At 39.0% G+C, this 15,052-nt stretch overlaps 1 protein-coding gene across 7 annotated transcripts in view; it reads left to right on the top strand.

Annotated features, from left to right (window-relative positions):
• Positions 1 to 13,287, top strand: part of BORA (BORA aurora kinase A activator) — a 28,348-nt gene extending 15,061 nt beyond the window's left edge. For 6 of the 7 annotated variants that reach the window (XM_025262753.2, XM_025262758.2, XM_044927260.1 and 3 more), the window contains 8 exons: positions 1,722 to 1,787; positions 2,708 to 2,764; positions 3,181 to 3,407; positions 3,964 to 4,020; positions 4,325 to 4,457; positions 6,945 to 7,555; positions 11,626 to 11,757; positions 12,971 to 13,287. In XM_025262753.2, the coding sequence (XP_025118538.2) occupies positions 1,722 to 1,787; positions 2,708 to 2,764; positions 3,181 to 3,407; positions 3,964 to 4,020; positions 4,325 to 4,457; positions 6,945 to 7,555; positions 11,626 to 11,757; positions 12,971 to 13,036 (1,349 nt within the window). In that variant the 3' untranslated portion in view covers positions 13,037 to 13,287. The remainder of the gene's footprint in view (positions 1 to 1,721; positions 1,788 to 2,707; positions 2,765 to 3,180; positions 3,408 to 3,963; positions 4,021 to 4,324; positions 4,458 to 6,944; positions 7,556 to 11,625; positions 11,758 to 12,970) is intronic. The other variant, XM_025262754.2, reaches the window with a different exon arrangement.
• Positions 13,288 to 15,052: the final 1,765 nt, after the last annotated feature.

Below are 15,052 nucleotides of genomic sequence, written 5' to 3'. Positions count from 1 at the left end.
CTCCTTAATTGCTATGGTGATCCTTGAGTTTTAGCCTTGTGGGGATTCCCTGGTGGGTCAAATGGTAAAGAATCTGCCTGCAGTGCAGGAGACCTAGGTTCAGTCCCTGGGTTGGGAAGATACCCTAGAGAATGGAATGGCAAACAACTCTAGTATTCTTATCCTCAGTTCAGTTCAGTCGCTCAGTCATGTCCCACCCTTTGCGATCCCATGAACTGTAGCACGCCAGGCCTCCCTCTCCATCACCAACTCCTGGGGTCCACCCAAACCCATGTCCATTGAATCAGTGATGCCATCCAACCATCTCATTCTATGTCGTCCCCTTCTCCTCCTCCCCCAAATCTTTCCCGGCATCAGGGTCTTTTCAAATGAGTCAGCTCTTTGCATCAGGTGGCCAAAGTATTGGAATTTCAGTTTCAACATCAGTCCTTCCAATGAATACCCAGGACTGATCTCTAGGATGGACTGGTTGGATCTCCTTGCAGTCCAAGGGACTCTCAAGAGTCTTCTCCAACACCACAGTTCAAAAGCATCTATTCTTTGGCGCTCAGCTTTCTGCACAGTCCAACTCGCACATCCATACATGACCACTGGAAAAACCATAGCCTTGATTAGACAGACCTTTGTTGACAAAGTAATGTCTCTGCTTTTTAATATGCTGTCTAGGTTGGTCATAACTTTACTTCCAAGGAGTAAGGGTCTTTTAATTTCATGGCTGCAGTCACCATCTGCAGTGATTTTGGAGCCCAGAAAAATAAAGTCAGCCACTGTCCACTGTTTCTCCATCTGTTTCCCATGAAGTGATGGGACCAGATGCCATGATCTTCGTTTTCTGAATGTCGAGCTTTAAACCAACTTTTTCACTCTCCTCTTTCACTTTCATCAAGAGGCTTTTTAGTTCTTCACTTTCTGCCATAAGGGTGGTGTCATCTGCATATCTGAGGTTATTGATATTTCTCCCGGCAGTCTTGATTCCAGCGTGTGCTTTTTCCAACCCAGCATTTCTCATGATGTACTCTGCATATAAATTAAATAAACAGGCTGACAACAGCCTTGACGTACTCCTTTTCCTATTTGGAACCAGTCTGTTGTTCCATGTCTAGTTCTAACTGTTGCTTCCTGACCTGCATACAGGTTTCTCAAGAGGCAGGTCAGGTGGTCTGGTATTCCCATCTCTTTCAGAATTTTCCACAGTTTATTGTGATCCACATAGTCAAAGGCTTTGGCATAGTCAATAAAGCAGAAATAGATGTTTTTCTGGAACTCTCTTGCTTTTTTGATGATCCAGTGGATGTTGGCAATTTGACCTCTGGTTCCTCTGCCTTTTATAAAACCAGCTTGAACATTGGAAGTTCACGGTTCACATATTGCTGAAGCCTGGCTTGGAGAATTTTGAGCATTACTTTGCTACCATGTGAGATGAGTGCAATTGTGTGGTAGTTTGCGCATTCTTTGACATTGCCTTTCTTTGGGATTGGAATGAAAACTGACCTTTTCCAGTCCTAGTGCTCCAGTCTTACGTACTTATCCTAGTGCTCCCCCAAGTTGGAAAATAAATAAATTTAACAGAAGCTTGTCAAATTTTATATTTACATATGCAGGCATTTATTTTTTAAATGTAAAATAAAAGCTCCCACACTTAATCTTTTTTGTTCTGGAAAAAGTAACCCTAAAGTAAATGAATAGGAAATTTAAGATTTTTCACTTAGAATGTTTTATAGGTATCAACACAAATAATGAATCTCCAGTTGGAAGAACGCTGACCATCCATTCTGAGAAAAGCAATGGTGAGTATGAATATAAACTGGAAAATAAATATGTTCTATACTAATGCAACATTTAATATTAAATTCAGTTCATGTGATAACATTTCACTCTGGAATTGAAATTGTTTGCTTTTTATAAGTGAGCTTTATGAAAAATGACCTTGTGAAAGTGAAGTCGCTCAGTTGTGTCCGACTCTTTGCGACCCCATGGACTGTAGCCTATCAGGCTCCCCTGTCCATGGGATTTTCCAGGCAAGAGTGCTGGAGTGGATTGCCATTTCCTTCTCCAGGGGATATTCCCAACCCAGGAATCAAACCCCGGTCTCCCGCATTGCAGGCAGACACTTTTCCGTCTGAGCCACCAGTGAATATTAATCGATCTATCTGGCCATGTTTGAGGAACGACAGTAGTGTGTTATGTTGTGGTGCAAAGCCTGTGGATTGATTTTTGGTTTTGGAAGGCATTCTTTTGAAACTTTGTTAATATTGGGAAAGGTAAAGGTAAGTCACTTCAGTCGTGTCCGACTCTGTGCGACCCCATAGACGGCAGCCCACCAGGCTCCCCCATCCCTGGGATTCTCCAGGCAAGAACACTGGAGTGGGTTGCCATTTCTTTCTCCAATGCATGAAAGTCAAAAGTGAAAGTGAAGTCGCTCGGTAATGAAATCTGTCCCCAAATTTAAGCCGGCTGCTTTTTTGATTCATGTGCCAACAGCACAACCAGAAGTTAACTTTTAGCATTTATGGGTTTACATCAGCATTAGAAAGTGAGGGAACCTGTCTATGGGAAGATGGTATGGAATGGGATGCATAAAGGAAATGACCAAGTTTGGCTGGAGCATCATGGGGAGACAGTTGATGGGGAAGCCCGTACTGAGCTGCATGTTAGGTGCTTGTGTTGATTTAACCGTGTTTGTATTTATTTGTCTGCTTGCTTCCAGCTGCTTGCCAGACATTGCTGTCTCTTCCTGTGGATTTTAATTTAGAAAAGATATTAGGTAAGTATTGTATTTGTTTAAACCTTTAATAACTTAAATAAAAGATTTTGTTTTAATGCTTTTTTGTAAACGGGGATCTGTGGCAATACCTCTTTTTAAAGAGGTGGGGAAACCATGCTGGAATTTCTAATTTTTCTTTAATAAGGCCTGAATTAGCCTTTTTGTCATAATGAACTTAACTATAGACATAAACTATTCACAGACACATCTTATTGATACTACCCATACTAATAAGGAAACACTGAAAAAAGGATTTCAAACAGCATCTATGCAGTTAAACTTTTGCCCTCTTTTTGAAAAACAAATTCAAACATAATACAAACTGTTTAAAAAAAAAAAAAAAATCAGACAAGTAAAATGTAACTGCTCTTCCGAATGACTAGCTCTGCCTTTTATTCCGTTAATATTAAATGTAGGTGACTATTTTAGAGCTGATGAATTTGCAGATCAGTCTCCTGGAAACCTCAGTTCTTCATCCCTCAGAAGAAAGCTCTTTTTAGATGGCAACGGAAGTATCTCTGACTCCTTACCTCCAGCTTCTCCCAGAAGTCCTCGTAGTGGTGCCCAGACGTCACTTGAGGTTTTTTATTCAATAGAGTTATCTCCTGTGCAGTGTAGGAGCCCTGTGCAGACCCCGAGTTCGGTAAGAAGTAGATTAACAGTGGCTGGTTGGCTGGCTGTAGGCATCTTGGACCTAGAAGTTCCTGTTGCTCTCAAGAGGAGCGATTCGTTGTCTGTTGGGTTTTCTATTTCATGCGGGTTAGCCCAGTTCACATTTTGTCATTAAGTATAGGAATGGTTTTGGTCACTCTCCAACTGTGTATTTAGAGGTAAATGAGTCTCAAGAAATTTCAGCGTAAGTTATTTACTGAATTATGGAAGATTTTCAGCATAACACAACTAGATTGGTAGTAGTAGAGTAACTTAATTTTTTTCATAAACTGCTTACTTAGTGTAATGGTTTGTGTAAATATGGTGTATTTTTATTTTGTCTGTCTAGTATATTCTATTTCAAAATTTTGGAACAGTCTTCTTAACTATCCTCACAAGATGCCTTGCCTTTTGGTGTCTTTTTTTACTTTTTTTTTTTTAACCTTTTTTCTTCTTATTAAAGTATAGCTGACTTACACTGTTGTGTTAGTTTCAAGTGTACAGCAAAGCGATTCAGTTATACATACATATGTATCTATTTTTTTCAGATTCTTTTCCCATATAAGTTATTACGAAATATCGAGTATAGTTCCCTGTGCTATACAGTAGGTCCTTGTTGATTAACTATTTTATATATAGTAGTGTGTGTGTGTTCATCCCAAACTCCTTGTTTATCCCTCCCTGCCTTCCCCTTTGGTAACCATAAGCTTATTTTCTGTGCCTATGGGTCTGCCTTTTGGTGTCTTGCCTTTTGCCACAAAGCAAAGGTAGCATCTTGCTCTCTGATGACTAACCAGAATTATACAACTCAGCTTATAAATGTGTTTTGAAAATAAAGACAAGTATCACTTGGTGTAACAGAGCTAAGGAGGAGAACCCTGTAATTTTGTTTATTTAATTTTATCACAGGGGCAGTTTTCTTCTAGCCCTATTCAGGATAGTGCAAAAAGATACAGTTTGGGAAGCATCACCAATCCTTCACCAATTTCTTCACCCACTTTCTCACCAGTTGCGTTTCAAATAGGAAAGACACCACTCTCAGGTATGTCTTGTAATAAAACGCCCAATTAAAATTTTTATATTATCAGTGTTTATTATTACAGAGGATTTTTTTCGCTTATTCTAACTATAGAGTTCCAAATGACTACTAACCCTTTTGAAATTTAGAAACCTGGGTTTTTTTTTTTTTTAACAAAAGGAACAGTTTACTTTCAAAGACTGAAATTCTCAGCAAGGTTTTGCTCTCATGTCAGATACACGTAATTAGACTAGCACTATTTATATCAAATATCTTACAAGCAGAATCAAAGAAAGATGGCAGTTGTAGAGATAAGTTGGTTTTGGAATGCCGTCCACTGTGTAATTCAGACTTTGGTAATCAGATAATGCGGGCTTCTCAGGTGGTGCTGGTGGTAAAGAACCCATTTGTCAATCCAGGAGACATAAGAGATTGAAGGACAGAGGAGCCTGACGAGCTACAGTCCATAGGGTCGCAGAGAGTCAGACACAACTCAAGTGACTTGGCACACACACACAATCAGATATTTATATCTTGTAAAAGTGTATTTGTTTGCATAAGGTTTTTAGGTGAGTATCGTATGGCGGGATTTACATATTTCTCTTTACACTGTATCAGTTTCTTTTAAAAAAAATTACAGCACTTGTTGAAAATCATTCACAATTTACAAAAATCTATTCATGGTAAATACAGGTAGAAAACTGAAAACTATTTTTGTTGGTCTTCCCCTTATATGTGTACATATATATGTGTATATGTATCTCCACTCATGTATGAACACACACACACATAGTTCTATATCCTGCTTTTTTCACAAAGCATTTTATTATAAGTATTCATAAGTCATCCAGGTCATTTATTATTGTCTGAAACCATGATTTTGAATCGCTGTATGATATTCCATTTCACGGATGTACCTTTGTTTTTAATCATTGGTAAACATTTAGATTATTTCTAATTTTTCCTTGTATATACATTGTATATATTTATTTCTTTAGGTTAAAATCTCAGAGGTAGAATTATTTGGTGAGAGGGATGACTATTTTTAAGCTCTTGAGGAATTTTGTCAAATTTTGTTCCTAAGAAGTTGCACCAGTTGAAATTTTCATCAGTGGTGTGTGAGGAAGTTATTTCCCCCCATCTAGCAACACTGATCTTCCCAGTGTTCTTTTTGATGTTTTTTATTGTTTGATCCTTTATGATGTTTGTTGATTCGGTGCATTATAAAAAGGTCTCTTACTGCTTTAATTTCTGCATCTTTAATTTATTACAATGTAGAATTTTTTCCAAATGTTTGTTGGTCATTTGTTTGGGAAGGTGAAGGAATTATGAGTTCAGACATCAGAATTTTTGTTCAACAAATGGCCACTCATTGCTTTAATTTCCCTACTCTTTATTATTTGTGTGGCCAAACACTTCATGAGTTCATTTACCATTGGGAGGATTGTTTATGTGCTTTGCCCATTTTTAAAACTTTTGTTTTTATTAAGCTAATGAAGTGTTGTAAAAAACTATTAACTTTTAGTATTACAGAGGCTTTTTTTAGCTTGTTCTAACTACAGACTTCCAAATGACTCTAACCCTTTTGAAATTTAGAAACCTGGGTTTGTTTTTTTTTTTTTTTAACAAAAGAAACAGTTTACTTTCAAAGACTGAAATTCTCAGCAAGGTTTTGCTCTCATGTCAGATACACGTAATTAGATTAGCATTACTTATATCAAATATCTTACAAGCAGAATCAAAGAAAGATGGCAGTTGTAGAGATAAGTTGGTTTCATTTTTTATAGTCTCATTTACCATTGTTAAGCTCTTTATTTTTGCAGACATTGTTGTGCAATCTTTTGTTTGCCTTTTAATGTTGCTTACAGCGCCCACCTGGGGCTTCCCAGGTGGCACTAGTGGTAAAGACCCCGTCTGCCAATGCAGGAGCCATAAGAGGCACAAGTTGAATCCCTAGGTTGGGAAGATCCCCTGGAGGAGGGCATGGCAACCCACTCCAGTATTCTTGCCTGGAGAATCCCCATGGACAGAGGAGCCTGGGGGGTACCGTCCATAGAGTTGCACAGAGTCGACACGACTGAAGTGACTTAGCACTCAAGCAACTTAGCATGCAAGCATGGGTAGTATTTTACCTAAAGACAAACAGATTATTACATATTTCATTCACCAGGTTATTTTGCAGCTGTCAGCTGGTTTGTTCTATATCTTGGATTTGAACAGCATTGCTGTAACAATATGTTTGTGAGGAAATGATTTTCAGGGAATAAAATATTTTAACTACAAAAGGGAAAGCACCAGAGTTTGAAGAGCCTCGCCCTGCCTATGGATACACATTTGTTTGTGCTGTTATTTTTGACACCAAAATTTCACTTTAGGAAACACCACCACTGTTAGAGACATCGGTTTTGCTGTCGTGGACTGTAGTGATAACCATTTAGTAATGGCTTTTCCATATCACATGGGGTGACTTTTCCTTCCCCATCTATTTTTTTTCCCCTCCCTATCTTTTAGAACAAAGGAAGTTTGCTTTTCATTCTCCTGATGCTTCATCTGGAACCAATTGTAATGGGATTACCAATCCATATATCAGAAGTCCTTACATAGATGGCTGCTCACCAATTAAAAATTGGTCTCCTATGAGACTGGAGATGTGCAGAGGAGGTGCCCAGTATCGGACTTCACTGATTCGAGTCCCTTGCACTCTTGAGGCTCGTAGTGAAGATGAAGAAGACCAGGCAGCTGTTCCTTCCACAGACGCCTCAGCCCCAGCCATGGGCATGGCTGGAGTGCACCTGCCGCAGTTGGGCGGTGACACGTCTCCGTGCGGCGCACACTTGGTGGTGACCGCCATGTCTATTACCCAGAGCCAGTCTGGAGCTTCTGAGAAAGAACTGGAACTGCTGCAGGATGTGGAGAGTGAGAAGAAGAATAACACTGTGGACATGGTCGATCCCATCGAGATGGCCGATGAGACCACCTGGATTAAGGAGCCAGTTCATAATGGGAATTTACCCGTGACAGATTCCGTGAGCGGGATTGCTTTCAGTATTGAAAACTCTCACATGTGCTTGTCACCTCTCGCAGAAAGCAGTGTCCTTCCCTGTGAAAGCAGTAACATTCAGGTAAGGCGTTTGAATGTTCTAGAGTCCTTTCCTTGCTTCCTTGGTATTCTCTAGCCTTTCCTTCATAAGATTATAGTAAGAAAGAAAATGGGTTTGGGACCTAGCCTTCCCGTGGTTAAGACTCCTGGCTTCCACTGTAGGTGGGGTGGGTTTGATCCCTGGCCAGCAGCTAAGATTGGACATGCCTGGGTCATGGCCAAAAAAAGAAAGAGAGAGAGAGAGAGAAATAGGCTAAATGTGAAACCTACAGCATTATATATTGTTTTCTTGAATCAGCACTAGATGATATCAAGAGGGTTGTTTTTTTTGGCCTGGTGATGCATATTTAATAATCATATTCACTGATAATTCTTTGGAGTAGGAAAAAAGAGCAGATAACTGCTGCTGCTGCTGCTAAGTTGCTTCAGTCATGTTCGACTCTGTGCGACCCCAGAGACGGCAGCCCACGAGGCTCCCCTGTCCCTGGGATTCTCCAGGCAAGAACACTGGAGTGGGTTGCCATTTCCTTCTCCCAGATAACTGCTAGAGTCTGGCAACTTCTCAGGGTTCACCTTTCTTTCCTGTGGAGCTAGTTCCAAAGGAATTCAGTTTGTGGTATAGCTTTGTATTCTAAAAATACAATAGTTTTGGTTTTTCTTTTATATGATTTAGGGAGAAGACATAGTTGAGAATAATTTTATGTATTGTTTTTTTTTTTGTACTTTTAAAAAACGTGATTTATAACCACCATTTTTCATTTAATCATACATTTCCAATTTTGTAGTATCAAATATCAGGAAGGCATGATTCATTTGACAAATACAGTTCACAGCTAGCAGCTTCCTTTCAGAAAGACATTTGTTTCATTAATTGCCATATTCTTTGAGTTGGGAGTTTTGAAAGAACTTTAAAATAGTCAGGCAATTCTATATCCAATTTCATAGTAACAATGTCTAACACTTACGTAGCTCTTAAAATATACCAGGCATTATTTCAAATACTTTACATGTGTTAACTTTGTTTAACCTTCTTAATAATCCAATGAAATAGATGTACCATTGTCCCCATTTTACAGATGAGGAAACTGAGGGTCAGAGAGGATCAGTAAATTGCCTTTGTAGTTAGTAAGTGGTCAAGCCAGGATTCCAATCCTGGCAGTCTGGCTTTAGAGTCCACATTCTTTAAGTTAATACTGATCCATAGTAATAGTTAATACTTACACAGTCTTCCACTGTGCCAGACACTCTTCCAGCCTCTTTATACCAATCTATCTAATCCTCACAACTCTATAATGCTATAGTGCTGTCGGTTTTGACATGATAAAGTTTAAAACTCATGGAGGGATTTTTAAACGACTTCAAATTACCTATACTGCTTTGCTCATATTTTATGCCTATATTGTCTATCCTAACTTCTAGGATTGTTGCTCAGAAAAATACACTAGAATCACCTTTATATATTCCAACTTCTGAATTTGGTTCCTAAATAAAGAAGCACATCAGGTCAAACTTAGTCTTAAAAGTATCATTAACTTTTTTGCTCTCTTTTTTTCTTCCTTTCTTTCAGAACTCTTATAGAAGCACTAGAAAATACTTTCATAGACATACAAATTAATCATCCAGTCCAACCACCCATTGGGAGCCTATCTTACTGCTAAATTGCCATCCACTGTCTCCCTGAGTACGTGCAGGGATGTCCGAGCCTATCTTAGAGGACTGCTCTCCCCTTTACAAGTCTCCTTCCTTAGAAGCTAGAACATAGTTCTTTCTGTCTGTGGTATCTACCAGTCAGTTTCAGCTTTACCTTTTGGCCTTTATCTGATAGCAGGAAATTTTGTAGTTTAAAAACATTTTCATACATTCTTTACTTCCAACCAGAGGCAGCTCCTAATATTAAAAAACGGCCATGTTTCTCAGGGCCTTTTGACTTGTTTTGTTGTGACAGGTTGGCCTCCAGGCATGGAACACAGCTGTATTCCTGGAGTATCCCTTCATCCTGAGAATTTCCTCAACCTCTCCCATGTTCTGTGCCCTGTTCTTTTTCCAGGCTTGCTTCTCGCTTGACTGAAACACATTTTCCAGTAGCTTTCTGAGGAAAAGTCCGTTTTTCAAGATAACTGCACTTCTGCTGGATTTGTCTTTATTCTGTCACATTTGAGAATTTGGAAATAATTGCCCTTCAGGCTTTGACAGCGTTGTTTGGTTGATTCTATTCTCAGTGTTGCTGGTGAAAGACCTGAAACCGTTTGAGTGCTTCACCTTTTTGCACTGGTCTCATTTTACCCCTTTCTGGAGTAAAGGGTCCTGAAATTGCAGTGATTCTTTGGTGTGGGTTCCTTTTCATCATTTGTACTGGGCACTCAGTTCCTTGTGATCTGTAAACGCTTGCCCTTCACTTCTTGGATCTTTTCTTGAATATTATCTTCGATTTTCACTCTTCTCTTCAGAAGTCCTTTTGATTCTCTAAACAAATCTTTTCACTGTTTTTTAACTCCCTTTTGTTCTAATTTTGGGGAAATTTGCTCAACTTTATATAATAACCCTTCTATTGAGTTTTTATTTCTGCATCTTTTAATTTCTAAGCTTTTTTTTTGTTATTGTTGCTTGTTTTGGCCTTGGCATTAATTCAGAAATCTGTAGCGTGGCTGGCAAAGCATTGCGTGGTCTGGCCTTGGCTTTACTCTCCAGCTTTGTTTTGTTTCCCTTCCTTCTCTGTTTCAGTCACATTGGCTTTCCAGAGTTTGAAATACCGTGTTGCCTCTCCTGAGGCCTGTGGGGAGTGGTGAGATGACCTGTGTCATCTGTTGGCACACAGTAGGCACTGACATTAGTAGAGGCTTAGATGGGAGCTGGCGGGGGCAAGGGAGGGGTCAGCCACCATGTCACCTTTTGGGCACCTGTGAATCCTTTCCTTCCTAGAGAGTGGGGCAGATGCCCTGTGTACCATCCTCCCTACATCACAAGGGTTTTGTTCAGATGAAAGGTGACTCCAAGGAGTGAACGTGCATCCATCCCTGAAAACTGGAGACATTTTTCTTATGATGATAGAATGGACTTTCTAGGCTATTCTGATGTTGGTGCTGGGGGCAAATGTAGTTTTCCCTTAGCTGATCATAGCTGGCGTGTCAGAGGGTTAAGTGCAAGATGACTGCCTTGTGGGTTGTTGTTAGGCGCTCAGCACTGTGCAGTTAAGTGCAGTGTGTGCAGTGAGTGGACAGAGGCAGGGGGGCCTCAGTCTCCTCATCTGTGCACTTAATAGGGTGTTGCAAGGAGAAAATGAGAATATTACACTGAGTACCATATGGGGCCTGGTGCTTTTTTAGGCCCTCACAAAATAAATATTTGTCCTATTTGTACCAAAATTGAAGTTTGCTAGAGTCCCTTTTTTTCTTTTGCTCTTTTGGGATGTAACAATGTGTTGTAGAATGCTACAGTTTTAATTAAAATGAAAAGTTGAACTAACATCTAGAGCTATTATATATACATGGTATTATTATGAAGGTAAGATTTTTTTATTTAAACAGTAGGTTAGAGTATAGGCCATCTTTAAAAAATGTGTGTTGTTTTGAATCCTCTTAAAAGTAGCATGCCTTTTAGGTAAATTTTATTTAGAGATGCAAGTGAACCTTTAGAGACAAGCTTAGTAAATAAATTGCAAGTTGATTGTAATTTTTATTTTCATCCACCGGGTGTGAGCACCGAGTAACAGAAAAGTATGTTCTTGGTGCCTTGTTCACTGATTTTAAAGAAAATTACAAGATGTATTTTATTAGAAGGAACTGTAGTAACTACTTTGAAGAACAGTTATGTAGAACTACCTTTTATGTTTATATATTGCTTTTAAAATTCAATATAATCAATATTAAATATTACTTGTAGTGTTCAGTTGTGAATGATATAAAGTGATTTATTTTAATGTTTTTAAATGGTCTTTATATTTACTTATATAAGCCATATCTTATATATATAACATTTTATATAAATATTCTAAAATAAATTTACTTAAACATAAGTTTCTGAAAATTTTGTGGTTAAGTGAATTAGTTTGCGGTGTTATCTGTGGTGGTTTTTCTCTCTCCTCATTCCTGGCAGATGGATAGTGGCTATAATACACAGAATTGTGGAAGCAATATTATGGATACAGTTGGAGCAGAAAGTTACTGCAAAGAAAGTGATGCACAAACCTTGGAAGTCGAGAATAAATCTCGAGTGTTTAATACAAAGGTATGGAAAAAACATAGAGCAAGTTTGAAATGGTTGTAGTTTATAAGTATTTTACTAAATGTGACTATTGTTAGCCTGTTTCTTTTCCCCATTTTGCTTAAAACTCAACTATCATCCTTATGCCTCATCCTGTCTTCATTGAACAGCAGGAGAAAGTGCTTCAGACCACTCCTCTGCTATGAGGAAGCATAAGAGGTTGGGGTTGGCGGGGTCGGGGAGCTAATGCTACTTTGGAACTGGGGCTGAAATCAGTTCCTTTAAGCTACAGGGCAGCAGGAGGAGAGTGTGTCAAATAGGAGGGAGGCGGACCTTTTTGCCTAATATTGTCTCAAAGCTAAACATAAAGAGTTTTGATTATTAGAGAGGGAAATAGTACAATTGAGAGATTCCACATCAATTAAGAACAGGCAAAGGTAAGGACTCTTAAAACCCGAGCCTTCAGAGGTAAGATATATGTATCTAAAAAGCTGAGTATTTATACAAAAGTACACTGTTGACATGGACATTCACTGAACCTCCAGAGAGGACAGCTATGACTATATACAGGACACCCTCCGTATTATCTGCCAGTTCCACATCCGCTAATGCAGCCAACCTCAGATCAAAAATATTCAAGGGAAGAAAACTCCAGAAAGTTCCAAAAGCAAAACGAATTTGCCATATGCCAACTACTTACATGGAACTTATATTGTATTTGCCACTATTTACATAGTATTTATACTGTATTAGGTATTATAAGTAGATTAGAGATGATTTAAAATATGAGAGGATGTTTATATGTAAATATCAGTGCTATGCCCTTTCATATAAGGAACTTGACTATCCACAGATTGTGGTATCCTTGGGGGTCCTGGAACCAATTCCCTATCAATACTGGGGACAACTGTATTCATATCTGAAGAATTCCATTATAACTTTAGGCACTAATCAGGAGAATCTGATTTTTATATGCCAATTTAATACACTATTTTACCTTTCCTCCATTTTGTCATGAGGTGTGGGATACTAGTTGTCCATTTAAGAGCAAGCAAGCATTAAGATACAGGAAGTGCTTTTATGATACATAACATTGATTTGTAACAAAATATGTCTTCACTATCCCTCTAGAGTGCATAAGAAGATTTGCATCTAGGTTTTAAAGACAGTTCACATAATTGTTGTATCTTTTAATGGTCCTGTTTAAACTGAAAATAAGGTATTTCTTTTTTCACAGCAAGACCACTCAATGCAAAGGTGTTGGATGAAAACTTCAAACCTGCCTCAATGCAGCAGTCCTTAGGATACCTCTCTCAGAACCAAAGACTATCACTGGACAGCTCCTCATATTTTTTATGCTGGGATCAATAATGTGATCATGATTGGGGAAAAAACTGCTTCAACTAACATGCTGAGCTTTTTTCTTTCCCTCCTTAATGTGAAAAATCAAGGGCTTAATTCAGTGACACAGAAACAACAGAAAAGCTCCTGGAACTTTCAACAAGTTACTTCAGTACAGGTTCATTTTATTATCAATAAATATTTTTATATTGACATTGAGTGATGTGTTTAATAAAAACTTGAGTGATAACTTTGCTTCAGTCCTACAGGGTCAATGAACTGCTGCTTAGTGAGCCTTACTGACAGTACTGATTTAGCGTTAGTCTGGGAAGATGTTGAACTGTGGAGGTGCTACGTTTTATTTTACATAAAAGTATGTGAATATACAGATGAATTCAAATTTGTAACCTTTGTGAAAGGAATAAATCTAATTAAGAAGGGAACTTACAAACTTTGTATTCAGTTTCAGACTAAATATTCTTTACCTTTGGAGAATGCATACCCAGATTTTACAAATCACCTCTTAAAAAATGTCTCATTTAAGGAATAATAATTCACATGTAGCCCTAGGAAATAAAGACATCCTCTCATCGTGTCACATCCTCCCTTCCTCCTGTGCACCTTGTAAACTTCCTGCCAGACTGCAAGGCTTATTTCTTGCTGTGTACCTGCCTTATCCTCCCCTCAGTACTCTAACCATTAAAGCCATCAGCCACCAGTTCCACTGCTAATTAGTGCTAGGAAGTCGAGTCCTCAGTCACAGGCTTTAACGTGTGTGGCTCAGTCCTGTCCGACTCTTTGCAACCACATGGACTGTAGCCTGCCAGGCTCCCGTCAATGTGATTTCCCAGGCAAGAATACTGAAGTGGGCTGCCATTCCCTTCTCCAGGGGGTCATGGAAACTTAAAACAATCGTACATAAGAGGAATTCTAGAATCCCAGGAGTAGGACTTCCTTGGTTGTGCTTTTTTAATAGCACAAGGTGGGAAAAAAATGTAGCTGTGATTATAACTTGAATTCAAGTCCCCCCTCTGTCACTTATTACCCGAAATAGGCCATAAACCTCTATCAACCTCTCACCTGTTTGTTACATGGGGATAATAGTCTTTATCCAACAGGGCCTTTTAAATGAAATATTTATGTTGCTTACCATAAGAAATGGCATTTGAAGCATCTTAGATTATCAAGGAAAAGGCTTCAAAGGCGAAAATAAGGTTTCTGGTCATTTTGAGCTACTCAATAGGGACTAGAGCCTGAATTAGGTCTTCCTTATAAGAGGCACAAGAGAAGAAATCTGGAAAGAGATATATGAGGTCAGTGTAGCCTTGTTTTAACCTGAAACATTTTTCCTCAATCGCAGGGAGACCATGGCCCATGAGCAAAGAATCTTTAAATGGTTGGGAGAGGTGCCACGTGGAAATCAATTTTGTTAAACACATGAAAATTATGAAATTTAAATTTCCCTATGTGTAAATAAGGTTGGAAAGTAGCCATGCTCATCTGTTTACATAAACAGAAAGCAGTCCATGGCTGCTTTCTCTCTGAAAGAGCAGAAGGGTGGAGTGACACAAAGCACCTGGCTGGTGGAGGCTGATACGACTGGCCTTTGTGGACAAGGCTTGCTGACTGGCACTCTAGGCTTAGTTCACTCATGGCTTTTCCTGACTGAAACAAGTTCTGCCACACTATATGGATGTTTTCCTCAGTCCCAGGAAATGGGAACAATCATTTTATCAACTTATTGACCAGAGATCCATCTTTTGTTACCTGGAGTGTTTCTATATTCACTTACATAACATATTGCTGGCCACAGGCGGTCATTTCTGCAGAAATCCCTGGGTCAGTAATGTCTTTACAATTACTGAGTGCCTGGATGACTGTACATCTTGTAATTGCTCCCACTTACTACACCTGCCGGTGTGTGTGCTAGTCCCACTCAATGCCCTCCAAGCTCCTTCAAGGCAGAGATCGTTTGCTT

The sequence above is a fragment of the Bubalus bubalis genome, chromosome 13, assembly GCF_019923935.1.
Source record: "Bubalus bubalis isolate 160015118507 breed Murrah chromosome 13, NDDB_SH_1, whole genome shotgun sequence".
Taxonomy (NCBI): Eukaryota; Metazoa; Chordata; class Mammalia; order Artiodactyla; family Bovidae; genus Bubalus; species Bubalus bubalis.
Note: the sequence above shows the minus strand (reverse complement) of the source record. Positions and strands in the feature narration are given on the sequence as shown.